We start from the raw sequence: 16583 nt of genomic DNA, 5'->3' as shown, positions 1-16583 counted from the left end.
TCAAAATAGTTTGTTTTAGATTTGCCATGTGTATCTGTTTTAATAAACCACCTTCTAATGCATATTTTGTATACAAAAGTTTCGACGTTTCACATCTCTCAGGGTGACGCCAAATATATATATTTTTTATTTTTTTTAATGATTTATTACTGACCAGGCACATGGTCCAGCCGATGGAAAGTGTAAAAAACATCGCCTATAAACAGAGCAACATTTTGCACATGCAAGCAACGCATCGTGCCGCCATCTGTCTAAAAACCTAGGGGTTTTTTTTATTCCTCTATAATTTAACCCTTGACTGCAATCTCACCTGGTGGTAAGTGATGATGCAGTCTAAGATGGTAGCATGCTAAGCTATGGAGTATGGTAGTCAGCCGTAACCGATTTCTACGCGACATCGCACCGGAACACTAAATCGCTTAGCGGCACGTCTTTGTCGGTAGGGTAGTAACTAGCCACAGCCAAAACCTCCCACCAGACCAGACCAGAAAAAATTCAAAAATTACAAATTCCCAAATTGACCCTGCAGGGAATCGGACCCGGGACCTGCTGCTTAAATTCACAGCGCTCACCGTTGCGTCAGATAGGTCGTTAGGGAGTAAGGCTCATTTGTCTGAAATCACACCCTTCAGACACACAGAATTGCAACAATGCTACTTGCCGGCAGAAGTAAACATGGCAGTAGTACTTCCCTGGACTAGCTCTCAAAAAGCTCTACTACTGGAAATCACTTCTTAATGTGTTATTCATAATATTGTCTTGTTATTTCAGGTGGTATAACATTCGAGATCTTATCGCAGGAAACATTCGATAGGCACGCATTGACATACGGCGATTGTCGCGATATGTTGGTACTCAGGTAAGTCGGAGATTTTATTACCCTAATAGTCCTAATACCGGACGTAAGAGATCGCATTCCTTTATTTATATAAACATTTATGTTATTATGCTATTTAATATAATTCGGGTTTATTTTTTCGCTTGCTAAATACCAGCTCATAAAAATAAAATAACTGATATTTTATTTTTATTTATTTATTTATTTCATTGTTTATGAGTTGTAAAACATAAACTCTTAAGAGTGTGAAATTAATCGCATTAATATCAGCCTAGTACTTCCCCAGACCAATAATATATATGGTGAAGTTCTCCGTACTGCAAGGAAATTGATCTTAAGGGTGCCTTCACATAATTCATCTTTCTTCCACCGATCTTTCACTGTTCAGGCTGTTAAGCTTTGGAATGCCTTGCCTCTTGAAATCCGAGAGGCACAGTCTATTACCATTTTTAAAAAACTTGTCAAAGATCATTTTTTGTCTGCATCTGCGGATCTTTAACTTGCCTATTCCCTTCTGTTTTATTTGTGGTTTGACAATATTGTATATATTTATTTATTATTGATATTAATTATATAGGTATATATTAATTATTATCACTATCTATATATTTTATTGTAAGTTTGTTATATGTACATATTATATTTGTATATATAGGTTTATGCATGTTTATTTGCAACACAGTACAGTTAAATGCACCACCTACCTCTCTTCTTGAGCTGTTTTTAACGCCTTTGGTTGCCTGGAAGAGATCGCTATGTAGCGATAAGGCCGCCAAATTGTATACCTTTTGTTAAATTTTTACTGTTAATTTGTTATGTTTATGTGGTGTACAATAAAAGTGTATTCATTCATTCATTCATTATATTAGTGAAACACGTAAAAAATACAATTTTGCAGAACCATCTTATGCGTTATCCTCAGAACATTGTAATATGTGCAATTTAAAAAGATCTTCCAATCGGTCAGTTCGTTTAAGCGCTACGATGACACACACAGAGAGGCAGACAAAGTGGAGAAATTCAATAGATTAGTATTGAACCTGCCTCGTTGGTCTAGTAGCTGACATGTTTGACTAGGAATCACGGTTTACTGGGTTTCCCGAATCAGATAAAAAAAAAACCTCGTAAACCTAAGTAATCCATCTCTGGTAGATAATTAGGCTGTACCCAGTAATAGGTCATCAGGCTAATATTATATACTGTACCCACCAGTTCAACTTAAGGTTTTAAGCTAGTATAATATTCTGAACCCAGCAGTTGAACTTCATAACATTTATGTTACAGGAACCCCGGCAACTACCACTGGCGCGCTGGTGGCGAGAAGCACATCAACGATCCGATGTCAATCGCCAATCTACAGGAAGCAGCTCTGGGCAATAACAAATCCGCTTACGACCGTTTCAGGTGCGTTTTTTTTATTTAGACTGGTTACAAAAATCAAAAAAATTAAACAAAAAAAAACTTTTAGAATTTTCATAAATGTTAATCGAGCATCGATGAAACTCTTTGATCAATATACGAACCTAGAAAACCGTGATTAGTTATAATATGTAACTAGAAGTTATAAATATAAGTACAAATAGGAGAATATATATATCAAAAGTGTAAATGAAAACCGAAATAATACTTCACGGGCTTAAGAGGTACATTATGAACTCTCTGACACTTATCTGTGAAAGTTATAACATTATAGTTTTTGAGTAAACCACTGCCATAGTTTTTACGGAAAGAAATCAGATCAACCCTAACATCACTTGCAAAATTAAAATCTTGGGAATCCTGTCACTTTATTAAATGCTTCACGTAGAGTAGGTACTATGCGAGTGTTGGTCTTTTATCTTCAATAGGGTTGTTTTGAATTCGTTTGTATGGTAAAATAAATACGCTTCCTTTTGTATATTCCATAATAATTTTACAGGGTGATTCCTTATGAAATATACTTCAATATAATTTCGTAATTCTGTTACCCGTGGTATACACATATATATATATATATATATACTTAATCGTGCATAATATGTTTAAAAATAACATCTTTTTTCGCTCATAAAAACTTCATCGTTTTTGAATACTATTATGTTGTTTGAACCTTAGCCAGCATCTTAACCTAAACGTACATACTGAATTTTAAATAGTTAATCATTGTAAAAATTACAGAGAAAGTTCGTTAGAGTCTGTACGCGCGTGCACGTTGCGCGGTCAACTCGAGTTGGTGAAGTTAGATGAGCCCATCCCTCTGTCTGATATTGAACCAGCTTCGGAGATAGTCAAACGATTCGCCACAGGTATGTTTTACTTCGTTTGTGGATTTAGTGTATTGACATATTTATTTCGCGCATATTTTTTATGCATGTTATCTTATATTTTATATTACAATTTTTTTTAATTACAATCTATCGTGTAATATTATGCGGTGATAGCCAAGTGATTAAAATTTCGACTTTCTGATCGGGGGGACTGAAATCAATACCCGGCACGCACTTCTCACTTTTCATAATTGCTGTATAATGAGGTCTATGCCAGTGCCAATTTGAAGTCAAATGCCAGAGCATTATACCGAACTTGCTGGCGCATCAGGTTCTTCTTTACGGTTGAAGCAAGTGATATTTATTTGCTTAAAATAAAAACGCACATAAATCCGAAAAGGTGCCGGGGATCCGAAAGACAAACCGTGATGTAACCCGCACATAGTGATGGCGAATTTCGTTAAAAAATGCTTTGAATAAAAAGTTTATGTTTATATTTTGTACTTTGTATGATATAATAATTGATTTATATTTTATTTTTAATTTGGTAACTGCTCTGCTCTTGTGTACAACCTAGCCCTTAAGTCTGTTTTTATTTTTTTCCCTTTACTTTGTTGGGTTGCCTGGCAGAGATCGCTTTTTAGCGATAAGGCCGCCCATTGTACCTGTGTTTTGTTGTGTTGTTTTTGTACATAATTTAATTTCTGTTTGGTGTACTATAAGTGTATTTTCATTTATTTAGGTGCGATGTCCTTTGGTTCAATCTCACTGGAGGCGCATTCGACCTTGGCAGTGGCTATGAACCGCGTCGGAGGGAAATCCAATACCGGAGAGGGAGGTGAATCTGCCGAACGGTATCTTAACCAGGTACGTCCGTTGTTATTCTTTTTTTTTTTGCCAGTATTCCCTGTTAATTTTAATTTATAACACTCTTAATTATTCAATTTTTTTTCTTTGATACAATGACAATGAATATATAATTCAAAATTAAAAAAACATCAAAATTCATTTATTTCAAGTAGGCCTAATATAAGCACTTTTGAAACGTCAAGTCTGTCTGTTTGTAGTGACTCTACCACCGGTTCGGAAGGCAGATTCTACCGAGAAGAAGCCGGCAAGAAACTCAGCTGCTGCTCTATTCCAATATCAACAATTTACATTTTAAAATTCATTTTTCTATCTTGTGAGAGATGAAAGCGGAGCCGTATGCTTCCAAGCAACCTTGTCATTAAGAAATTCATCAATTGTATAATGATATTGATAGGTATGTCGTGTCAATTAAAACTTGTGCTTTTTAAGCTTCACAAAAGCAGAATCGCCTTTTATATTTACCATATTAACAAAATGCATATGCATATTTTGTTAAACACAAAAGATAAAAATTGGAAAATTTATTTGAAATCGCTATAATATATATAATATGTTTCACATCAGGCCTCCTTTCGTATTCTACTCCAGTCTTTGTGTTTCTATCTAATCGTCCTTTATTTTCCTAACTGTGTAGTGGTGTACAAATAAAGAGTTCAAATAAGAATAATAAGTCCATCGAAAATCTTTATTTAATTCTAGGACCCCGAGTTCAACCAAAGGTCAGCCATAAAGCAAGTAGCATCCGGCCGCTTTGGCGTGACCGCGTCGTATCTCGCTCACGCGGATGATCTACAAATCAAGATGGCCCAAGGCGCTAAACCGGGAGAAGGTGGAGAGTTACCTGGTGAGGATATTCGTCGACCTATTTATGTTATATAGTTATCATAACATAAAACTGAATATAGGTCATATCTTCAGTTTTACTTTCTACGCCTATAAATAAAATGGAGGCTGACTATGTAAACAAACATTTTGGTTTATGCTTCAATAAATTTTATAAATATGTCAAGTTTTACGTTAAAACCAATATATATATATATATATATATAAAATAACACCTTCGTTTTATTTAAAACAAATCTTTATATACAGGTTACAAAGCAACAGAAGAATCTTCAATACATTTTATAATTATGTAAAGTTTTACGTTACATGCAATATATAAATGGCATTTAACGTCTTTATATATATATAAAATAAAACCTATTTTTATTTAACAAAAATCTTAATATACAGGTTACAAAGTCACAGAAGAAATCGCCAAAACCCGTTGCTCGGTACCGGGGGTGGGTCTTATCTCTCCGCCGCCTCATCACGATATCTACTCCATCGAAGACTTGGCGGAGTTGATCTACGATCTGAAATGCGCCAACCCGAAAGCCAGGGTCTCTGTTAAGCTGGTCTCAGAAGTTGGCGTGGGTGTCGTCGCTTCAGGTGTAGCGAAGGTAATGATATAAAATATTATTAGCGTACTTACTGTGTCCTGTGGCGTTACCCTCACTGAATAAATCTGTACACTTAACTGCAATAAATGAATCTTGGGAATACGATGTTTTTCCAGAACTAAAAGTAGCCAAAAGTAGCCTATGTTTACTCTACGTCCTTTCATCTATCAGTCAAACAACAAAGTTGTTTAGTTAATAAGTTATGGCGTTTAGCACTTTGTATAGTAATAATTGACGGATTTTGTATTGTAATTACACCGGAAATCACGCCCATCTAACCGGAACACAACAATGTTTTTTGGCGGCCGAAATGAGCATGGCCATAGTACTTCCCCGATCACAGAAAGCTCTATTCTACTCCTACGATATTTGAAAACAAAGCTCTAGTATATATTGCTATAGTATATAAAGCTCTAGTATATATTGTTAAAAACAAGAGAATGAAAATTCTTTAAATCATTTTGTGTGTAGTGCAAAGTAAATAAATTCATAAATTTAATCATAAACTTCACCTAATAGGATAAATATAATTGTATACAAACACATATTTCAAAATTTCATAGTCATATATATTATACCTTGACAAAGTTGCTCACAAGATAAAAAAATGAATGTCAAAATGAAAAATGTAAACAGTTGATGTTGGGAAAGAGCAACTGCTGAGTTTCTTGCCGGCTTCTTCTCGGTAGAATCTGCCTTCCGAACCGCCTCTACAAACAGACAAACTTGATGTTTCAAAAGTGCTATTAGATCTAAATTTATTTTAAATTTTGTATTTGACTCCATAGGCGTCTATTAAAAAATTTTGTTTGTTTGTTTAAATAATATACAAATCCTGTAATTTGCCAATAATAAATTATTGGTCACTCATTTATTAGTTATTTATTTAGGTGAACTTTATTTTTAAACACTTCGCAATGTATTGTTTCCCAGGGCAAAGCAGAGCATATAGTAATATCCGGCCACGATGGTGGTACTGGCGCCAGTTCATGGACCGGGATCAAGAGCGCCGGCTTACCCTGGGAGTTGGGTATCGCTGAGACTCACCAGGTCTTGGTGCTCAATGATTTAAGATCCAGGCAAGTTTTTATTTATTATCTAAACCGATTAGAAAAACTGAAAGGCTTATAAAAACGTTACGATAGTAACATGTTAAATCAATGCTTACAGTCATCAACATAGCACACGCTGCAAATTACGTGAGTTGATATCATTGGTAGTATTAAAGAGATGCTATTTTACATACGCGTCGTGACGTTGTAGTTGTTTTAAAAATAGTTTGATTTCACCCGAGACCATATTGTGATCCATTTATGTACAATCAGCGTTAGATTGGTTGGGGGGGCGTTGACAACAAGTCCAACGAGGCAAGGCTAGAATATGATAAAAACATATTGTAATACGTAAGCAGTTCAAAAGACCAAATAAATCAAGTGAGACTCTGGCATAGCGGGCAAAAAGACAGTTTAATAACCGAATAACTAACTATTGTCCGCGACCGGTCGACATTGCAATTTCTAATGATTATTGTCTTTTTTAATCGTGAGGCTGAGGTCTAGACTAAACTAGATTATTGTAGTTTAAGTGAATAACTTCAACGGTCTTCTTCACATGCCTCAATGGTGAAGGAAAACATCGTGAAAACACCTGCATGCCTGAGAGTTTTCCATATTGTGCTCAAAGGTGTGTGGAGTCCACCAATCCGTACTGGGCCAGCGTGGTGGACTACGGCCTTAACCTCTCATTGTGGAAGGAGACCCGTGCCTTGTAGTGGACGGATAATGGGTATATATGATCAAGTAATAAAATTAATGTTAAATAAGTTACTGTTATGTTGTCCTTATTACTTTTCGATCAAAATTTCTTCATTGTGTTTATTAACAGAGTCGTGGTACAAGCTGATGGTCAGATTCGTACCGGTTTCGACGTGATGGTGGCCGCATTACTCGGCGCAGATGAATTCGGATTCAGTACTGCACCGCTCATCGCTTTGGGTAAGAATTACTTATTGAGCTTATTTACAGAGGGGCCCTTTATTTTATCGAGTGTATTCCTCGGGAACCTTACCTTTTTTGGGATAAAAAGTAAAATCTATGCAATCTAGACTATCACAAAATTAATCTGTGTTCTAAATATCATCCAATTTCGTTCAGCTGTTGCCGACGTGATTAAGTAACAAACATCCATCCACGCAAATGTTTGCATTTACTACATTATAAAAGATAAAGCCAAGTGCTTAGAAAAAACTCTAAAGATGTAAAAAAAAAAACGTGTACGTACACGCGCTAGAAAGTTATACTTCTTTGGCGAATCAAGATAAACACCTTTTCAAAAATTTTATATTTCCCCTTAGTCTACGTTTGTAGCAAAAACGACACTAACAATAGAAAAAAGGTATTTGATACGTTGAAAGTTTTATTATAAAGTGTACACTGTCAAACCTTTTTTTGAAAAACTAAAATGAACTATACCTAACTGCAGCGTGTCGGTTTTTTGTGACGGTGTGCATTCTAAAAATTTACTCTTATCATTTTTCCCTAACGCACCAAAAGAAGTATAACTTCAAAATCTTTCAAAACTCCGCACAATATTGAATCTTGTTAACGCGACATGAGCTACTTACTATACAAACTTTGAAATTTTTTTACCTGGTACCTTTGGATGTGGAACGTAAATGAGAATAAAATATTATATACCTTTATCATTCCCTTGACTAACTTTTACCTTAGTGTAACTGAGGCAAAAGGTAACCCTAAACAGTCTTTAGAATACCATATGTTAAAATATTATAATTGACCTGCGGCTGTTTTTTTTTTTGCCTGTAACATTAGTATAGTATACATTATATGTAATATTAGCGATTTACGATGAAAATATGTTTGTAGGTTGTACTATGATGAGAAAATGCCATTTGAACACCTGCCCTGTGGGTATCGCCACTCAAGATCCTGTGCTGCGTAAGAAGTTTGCCGGCAAACCAGAGCACGTCATCAACTATCTCTTTATGTTGGCTGAAGAGGTAAGTACTGATAGCACGTTTCATCCAATATAAAATAATAGAATATTTTTATTCACCGGAATTTCGTAATGTCAAGGTAGGTCTTATCTCCCGCAAGATAGAAAAATAATTGTAAATATTGATGTTGGAAAAGATAAACTACTAAGTTTCTTGCCGGCTCTTCTCGGTATAATCTGCTTTCCAAACCGGTAGTAGATTCACTGCTAACAGACAGACTTGACATTTCAAGAGTGCTTATCAAGTAGGCCTACTTAAAATAAGTGAATTTTGATTTGTTTTGAATTTTGGAACAACACAAAGACTTTCGGAATAACTTATAATCTAATTATTAATAATAATAGTTTTAAGTTATCATGAATGTGTTGTAAAAAGGTTCAGAACTGAACTGAATGTTGCGGATAACATAATTATGATTTTTGCGCTAAGCTTAGCCTAAGGTACATAGTTACCTCGAGTCTCTTCGCAAAGAAGGCTGTAGTGTATACGTCTTTGCATCCGTATTTTAAGAAATATCCTCGCCTTCGAACCTAGATTTATTAAAATGTTCGTGACACTTAGGAAAGCAGACCGTACTTACAATATATGGTAGATCTTTAAACTAAGATTCACTAATTTTATAGGTTCGTTCTTTGCCTTACAGTTATACCATGAAAAATGATGGTGATAATGATTTTTACGAAAGATTTATATAAATAATTTATAATTTTTTTTTCATATTGCTGTTTGCTTTGGTGTCCTTATCACAGTGTTAATCTTATCAATAGGTTCGCACGCACATGTCGGAGGTCGGTGTAAGAACTTTCCAAGAGCTAGTTGGCCGCACAGATCTACTGAAAGTTCGTGAACGCAACGATAACCCTAAAGCGCGTCTGCTCAATCTGGCGCTTATATTGAAGAACGCGTTGCATATGCGACCCGGAGTTAACATTGTTGGAGGATCTAAATCACAGGTTAGTACGTAGTTTACCTTAGAACGTTATTAATGCTACATCCTCCACCAATCCGCACTGGCCAGCATGGTGGACTACGGTCTTGACCCCTTCCCATTATGGGAGGAGACCTGTGGCCTGGAGTGGGCCAATAATAGCTTGATATGATGATGAATGCTACATCGTTGCGTGTAGTGACGACAGATCAGAATGCAGATAAGAAAACAACAGAAAACGGACAGCAGCGTCCTGCACCAGTAGCTAGTAGCAGTATGCTAACACTACCATCTACTGTGATCAGCAACCCGTCCGCCCAGCGTACTGATTATGGGCAGACCGTCTCTCCCTCTCCCTCTGTGATTATGGGCTTCTATCCAATATGCAAACCCTCTCGTTGGGAGAGGCCCTTAGTTCAGCAGTGGACTGTTATAAGCTACATCATAGCCAACAGTTAAATATATGAAGGTAATTTTTATGTATGTGAATTTGATTTAGGTTGCGTATATTATCTGTGCTTTTAAACGTAAATACCTATAATCAAGCAATAAAGTATTGAGTTTTGTCTATTCCGGCTACACTACAATAATTAATGGTCTTGAAGTACACCAATATAAATATTGTATATAGGCTGAGTTAATAGTTCAAAACAGGAACGACCACTTTGAAACGGTATAGACATTTATTTGTTTGTGATAAAGTAGAAACTACTAATAGTTTTAGGACTTGCGTAAAATTATATAGTGTAACATATCAATTTTCGATTCCGAAATCTGATGCTTTCGAATAATATTTACTCTGTAGTACGATTAAAGAACTATTAATAAATTAAGCGTAGCTTGTGTTAAGGGTACTGAGTTAGCTGATGAATATAATATACAGAAATACTTATAAAATACAGATAAACACACTGAAAAACATTTATGTTCATCACACAAACATTTTCCACAAGCAGAGTCATTGCCCACAGCTCCAATCGGCCGTCAAATAATGCCTTGACCTTGAACTCAATAATACGACATTTCTTCAGGAACATCTTATTCCACGGTACGATAAAGAGATTTTATGTTAATACATTTTGCAGGACTTCCAACTGGAAAAGCGTCTTGATAACCAGCTGATCCAGCAGTGCAACGGCATACTGGAAGGCGCAGACACGCATGTAGACATTACCATGAGGATAACCAATGAGGATCGCGCGTTTACTTCCACGCTGTCTTATCATATTGCTATGTGAGTTTTATTACCAAAATCGGGGTCATCTTAAAAGTATGCACACTTAAACCCTCTTTTTTTTTATTTAAGTAATTTTAATATCACTTGCTTTAAACGGTGAAGGAAAACATGCCTGAGAGTTCTCCATTATGTTCTGAACGGTGTGTGAAGTCTTCCAATCCACACTTGGCCAGCCTGGTAGACTACAGCCTAAACCCTTCTCACAGAAGTGAGGCGACCCGTGTCCTGTAGTGGGCCGGAATGGGTTGAGGATGACAATAACTTAAACCTCCTTATGAATAAACTTAGTTCAGGGTTGATGTTGTTACAATATTCTTTTGTCACAGTCTGACATTTGAAAGGTTCTGTATAGTTGAAGTGTGAAAAAACACAGCGCGACTTTAATGATATGACGCTACGTCTATTAAAAAGCGGCTAAAACCGGGGAGAATAGTTTGAATAGTGTTTTTGGGGTACGCTTGTAACGTTGGCAAATGTTTTTTCTTATTTAAATTATTCCTTAATACTTTATTGGAAGAACATTTGAATTGTTCAGTTAAAGAGATATACTTACGTAGTCTTAGGCAAAAATGAGACTAAGAAGAACAATTCCGTGAAATGTCCTACAGGAGCAGGCGATCTGTATGATGTTAAAAAGGGAGGATACCTCAGAGTTAGGTTGTCGAGTATTGTGATGGCTTCTAGTGACAGCACAACCATAGAAGGAAAAATGCTTCAACACTTAATAACGGGTGCGCTTATAGCTAGGCTACATAGTGACAGATCATCTCAACCATAGTTCAGATGATCTGTCACTATGTAGCCTAGCTATAAGCGCACCCGTTTGAAGATAAGTCTCTGTTACAGGAAATTCGGGGACGACGGTTTACCTGACGGCAAGACAGTGAATATCTCGCTAACGGGATCGGCGGGACAGAGTTTCTGCGCCTTCCTCTCAAAGGGTATCACTGTTACGCTTGAAGGCGACGCTAACGATTATGTCGGTGAGTTGAAGAGGAATACTTTAAGCTGGATGTATGTTATGACAAGATACTAAACTGTTTCGCATTGTAATAACTTATCAACATCGTTACGAAAATGGCGGGTCGGGATATCACATTATCGCCGATTAAGGTTTAGTCATCAAATTTCTCATCGATGAACATGTTTCGAAAGTGGAACCTACATGTACTCTATATGTCTTTTCTGTTTACTCAAAAGAAAAGTGATCGGTTAATTCCCAACTTTCCCATCTGAACTCCACATTATACCGCGGCCTTCGGTATTGGACCAAGAATATTTCCAGTTTAGATTTCCCTTCCAGCCTTTTAATTCTGTTTATCTTAGGTAGCATTTACACATTCAGGGCAATGGTCGATGTGTTGTTCAAGAACCAAGCCGATTATTGGCAGATGACGCTATTTAATTTATCCTTATCATCAGATTGGTCAGGAACATTTGCACATCTTCTTTTGTTTTTATGTAATTACGTGTCCACAATATAACGACCTAAATTTAAAAGCAAAATACGACTATTATCTATTTATTTTTGTTCCAGGCAAGGGCTTGTCCGGTGGTAAAGTTATTATTTACCCGCCAAAGAATTCTTCATTCGAGTCCCACGTGAACGTGATTGTCGGCAACGTTTGCCTGTACGGTGCTACGTCTGGCAGAGCATACTTCAGGTTAGCTGAGAATTATGTGTAACATTGTGACCTTGAAATTTTAATTGAATTTATAATTGTTTCATGGAATGCATTTTCTCCAAGAATGTGTTAGAATCCATAGTTCACACCCTTATTCAGGAAAGCATTAAGTAAAAAAAAGCTATCCTATATTGTGAGCGTGTGCATATTGTCAATACTTTAATTTCTCTCGCGGGATATTTCGGCCGTGGCTAATTAGCACCCTGCCGACAAAGACGTGCCGCTAAGCGATTTAGCGTTCCGGTATTATGATGATTAGGGGTATCTGTTAAATTTAACTGCCATACTCCCTAACAGGTTAGCCCGCTATTACGCTATTATCTTAGAGACTGCATCATCACTTACCATCAGGTGAGATTCCAGTCAAGGCCTAACTAGTAGAGTAATAAAAAAAATTACCTCAGTGCCCAAGGTACCCTCCTCCTTAGGCTGTCTTTCCGCAAGAGAATCTGTGTTGCTATGGAATTGTATACTATCCACCAATGGAGACAAATTATTTTAGGGAAGTGGAAACGCTTAAAACGAACCTCTGTTTAAAATAACAAGGTAAGTGCTAAAGGTGGAAGCTTGTTTGGAAGCTTGAAATCATTACACAACTAAGCATTAGTGGAAGTGGCTTGTTCATCGTTTTCACTAACGATGAACAAGCCAACCCCTTATTAAGTACCGCCTAATCTTAGAAAATTCCTAGGCCTACATACAACTTTCACCAATAGTTATCACCTAAGAGTTGGTGAAACGTTTTTATCTATAGTCATCACCGAAATCATTAGGCATTCGGTTTAGACGATTTAGGTTAATTAAAAATCGGCATTAGTTTGGTAGCCTAGCTTTGATCTTGAAAGACACATATACTTACAGGTTTTTTTTCAGTTACGCATGCGATCCGGCTTAAACGACATTCAAATAGTGCTCAATAAAGGAATTCTTCGTCGTTTTTTGCACCTGTCTAACCACAATTATTTTCGTATGTCTTTTTCTTAAATTAACTTCGTTTTTCAAACCCACTATTTGTGTTATAGAGCTTATATGGCGCATAATGGAGCATAAATATTACTGTCTTGCTACAGAGGTATAGCGTCTGAACGATTCTGCGTGCGCAATTCCGGTTGCGTGGCGGTCGCGGAAGGTGCGGGCGATCACGCGTGCGAATATATGACAGCGGGTACTGTGCTCATACTTGGTCTCGTTGGGAGGAACTTCGCTGCGGGGATGAGCGGTAGGTGTTCATTTATACCCCAAATAATAAATAATGCAAATATCAATCGCCAATACATATTTTTATTTCTGATTTAGAGACGATACCGATTTTTATTTAAGGTAAAGAATATTACACATTACGGTACATTACGTTAGTTGAATGAAAAGGATCTTACAGTTTTATAAAACACATTCCAGCAAATAAAGTTATTCTATTCTATGGACTTAGGATGTAAAGATGAATTCGAAATTAACTAAGACGAGCCGCGAAGCGATTTAGCGTTCCGGTACGATGTTGCGTAGAAACTGATTGCGACAAGTTAGCCCGTTACCATCTCACCAAGTTAGATTGCTGTTAGGGCTAACTTGTAGTGGAATAAAAAAAACAAGGAATAGGTAGGTAAGTTAAGTCAATGAAATGTTACATTATGGCTTTGGATGCTCGGAAACCATAAATATTTACGAAGTGTAATAACTTACTAAGATTTAGAAACGACGTCACTAAGCAAGTTTTTGCCTTACGCTGTGTGATTTGCTGTGACAAAACTCGACCTTTAAAATAATCCCACATCAATAATACGGCTTTCAGTGTTATTACTAATCACACCTAAACATAGAGACCTATTATTATTCTATGGTCTTTAACGTACACATAGATTTCGTTGGGAGTTAATGGTATGGTAAAATAATTGATTATTTTATCTCACAATGAACAAATTTTTATTCGTTTAACGTACCAAAACAGGTGGTATCGCCTATGTCTACGACATCGACGGCTCGTTCAAGAGCAAATGTAATCCGGAAATGGTGGAACAGCTGCCGTTGGAGCAACAGCAAGATCTGGATGAAGTGCAGAAACTGCTAGAAGAGTTTGTTGAATATACTGGGTAAGTGATATTTGATCTTTTTAAAATTAAGAACTAAGCTCTCTGTGTAGCCCATTCCAAACTTCTCTATCCATGACTTCTTTTGATGACTTTAGACTCCTTTATAAGTCCCCAATCTTTCGTTTTATTTGTCCCACAAATTTCAGTCTCGCCTTTATGATAAATTTATCATGTCTTAGTAGGTGACCAATCGTAGCTAAGTTTTATGAAATAAATAAATATACTGGGACAAAGTAAGTGTAACTTGTGGTATATTTACTAAGTTGAATATCGTTATGAATATACATAAATACTTATTATATACAAGATAAACACCCAGACCCTGAAAAACATTCATTCATCATACAAACATTTTCCATTTGTGGGAATCGAACCCACAGCCTTGTACTCAGAAAGCAGGGTCGCGGCCCATTACGCCGATCGGCCGTGAAATATTATTAGCTTAGGTAGCTTATGGTGATAAGAACAATCGGCTAAGTTCGCGTTAGCTTTTCGGAGACTAAGACTTTGGATTACATCAGATGACACCGTTACAAGTTACAAGTTAATGAACTTATTTGCCTTACAATAATGTATAGTATTATATATGAACCTTTTGTTAGAACCTATGACAAACAAAATTTTCGTTAATAAAAAACTTTTTTCTACGTTGGTATTTTATCTCTTTTCTAGCCCTAGCTCTTTCGTAACCTGCCCAGATTTACTCTTTTCTCAATTTTTTATAGGTCAATAATGGCCAAGACTCTACTAGAAACTTGGCCCGAACCAGCCAAGATGTTCGTCAAAGTGTTCCCATATGAATACCAGCGCGCTCTTAAGCAAATGGCGGTGAAGCAAATGGCGCCCAAAGCTGAGGCCAATGGCAAGTTGGAGGAGAACGGTGTAGTTGATATCGAGGAGGCTGTCAGGAATGTGGAGCTGGATAAGAAGAATTTAGAGAAAATTCTGGACAAGACCAGGTTAGTTTGGTGTTTTCAAGTTACAAAAATCCCTCACTTAATATTATGATCTAACAGAATCTAATCACCTGATCGGGGATGACGATAACAAATTTATATATCTAACTTAAATCCAATATGTCCTGTATGTGATTTTAGTTAGATAGATATTTTTTTACAAGCAAATTCTCAAGTTAATTCACTCACCACTTCATTGTAGTAAGCCCATTGATAGCTGACCTAAGCTCACCCCAATTATTTAAGGTCGTCTCGTCTGTTTGCAGCAAAGCAGAAGTTCCACATTCCGTTTTCACTGGCCAGTGAATGATACCTAGAATGCGCCAGAGTTTTTGACTAATCTTTAGAAGCCTTCGTACTAAACGGTCGAAACATTTCGTAGCTCACTTTATATGGTCGTAACTTTTCCAGAGGCTTCATCAAATACCCGCGCGAAACATCAATGTACAGACCGGCGGAAAAGCGCCTCCGCGACTGGGAGGAGATTTACAACTTCGCTCAAGTGCGCCGCGGGCTTAGAGTACAAGCCGCACGCTGTATGGAGTGCGGAGTGCCCTTCTGCCAGTCCGGGCACGGCTGTCCGCTGGGGAACATCATACCCAAGTGGAACGATCTCATCTACCGCGCCGACTGGAAGCAGGCGTTGGCGCAGTTGCTACAGACTAATAACTTCCCCGGTAAGTTTTTTTTACGATGCAAATGAAAATGATAAATGATCAAATCAAATACACTTTATCGTACACCAAAGACAACAAAAAACACAATTGAAATAAAGAAAGGACAGGTACAATAGGCGGACCGGCATTGAACTTATTTGATTTTTGCGCAAAACCACCCTTAGTGCGATCGTATTTAATTCTAAGACATTTTTTTTTAGTTAAAATTTTACCTAAGTAGCCGAACAAAGCAACATTCGCTCACTGTCCATTAATATTAATTAATCAAGTGATTAATCCACGATGGTTTTTAATGATGAATTGAAGAATTATAACCTTTTGCGCAAAATCGCCCTTGCTGCGATCGTGTGTACACAAATGTCAAATTATACACTTAAATAAATAAATAAATATACTACGACAATACACACATCGCCATCTAGCCCCAAAGTAAGCATAGCTTGTGTTATGGGTACTAAGATGACTGAAAAGTAATTAAATGAATAATATACATAAAAAGTTATAATATATAGATAAACACCCAGACACTGAAAAACATTCATGTTGATCACACAAACATTGTCCAGTTGTGGGAATCGAACCCACGGCCTTGGCTCAG

The 16583-nt window shown here is 36.8% G+C and overlaps 1 protein-coding gene across 1 annotated transcript in view; it reads left to right on the top strand.

The window, feature by feature from the left end:
- LOC120625550 (glutamate synthase [NADH], amyloplastic) overlaps positions 1–16583 on the top strand; it is an 81271-nt gene that overhangs the window by 55298 nt on the left and 9390 nt on the right. Inside the window, exons 18-34 of the mRNA XM_039892602.1 lie at positions 772–859; positions 2123–2242; positions 2996–3123; positions 3827–3951; positions 4654–4798; positions 5191–5399; positions 6333–6478; positions 7284–7393; positions 8285–8418; positions 9183–9368; positions 10429–10577; positions 11427–11563; positions 12118–12244; positions 13336–13484; positions 14211–14352; positions 15078–15311; positions 15720–15985. Coding sequence (XP_039748536.1) covers positions 772–859; positions 2123–2242; positions 2996–3123; positions 3827–3951; positions 4654–4798; positions 5191–5399; positions 6333–6478; positions 7284–7393; positions 8285–8418; positions 9183–9368; positions 10429–10577; positions 11427–11563; positions 12118–12244; positions 13336–13484; positions 14211–14352; positions 15078–15311; positions 15720–15985 — 2595 coding nt within the window. The remainder of the gene's footprint in view (positions 1–771; positions 860–2122; positions 2243–2995; positions 3124–3826; positions 3952–4653; positions 4799–5190; positions 5400–6332; positions 6479–7283; positions 7394–8284; positions 8419–9182; positions 9369–10428; positions 10578–11426; positions 11564–12117; positions 12245–13335; positions 13485–14210; positions 14353–15077; positions 15312–15719; positions 15986–16583) is intronic.

Source organism: Pararge aegeria, chromosome 8, assembly GCF_905163445.1.
Source record: "Pararge aegeria chromosome 8, ilParAegt1.1, whole genome shotgun sequence".
Classification (NCBI taxonomy): domain Eukaryota; kingdom Metazoa; phylum Arthropoda; class Insecta; order Lepidoptera; family Nymphalidae; genus Pararge; species Pararge aegeria.
The sequence above is the reverse complement of the archived record's forward strand: the minus strand, read 5'-3'. Positions and strand labels throughout refer to the sequence as shown.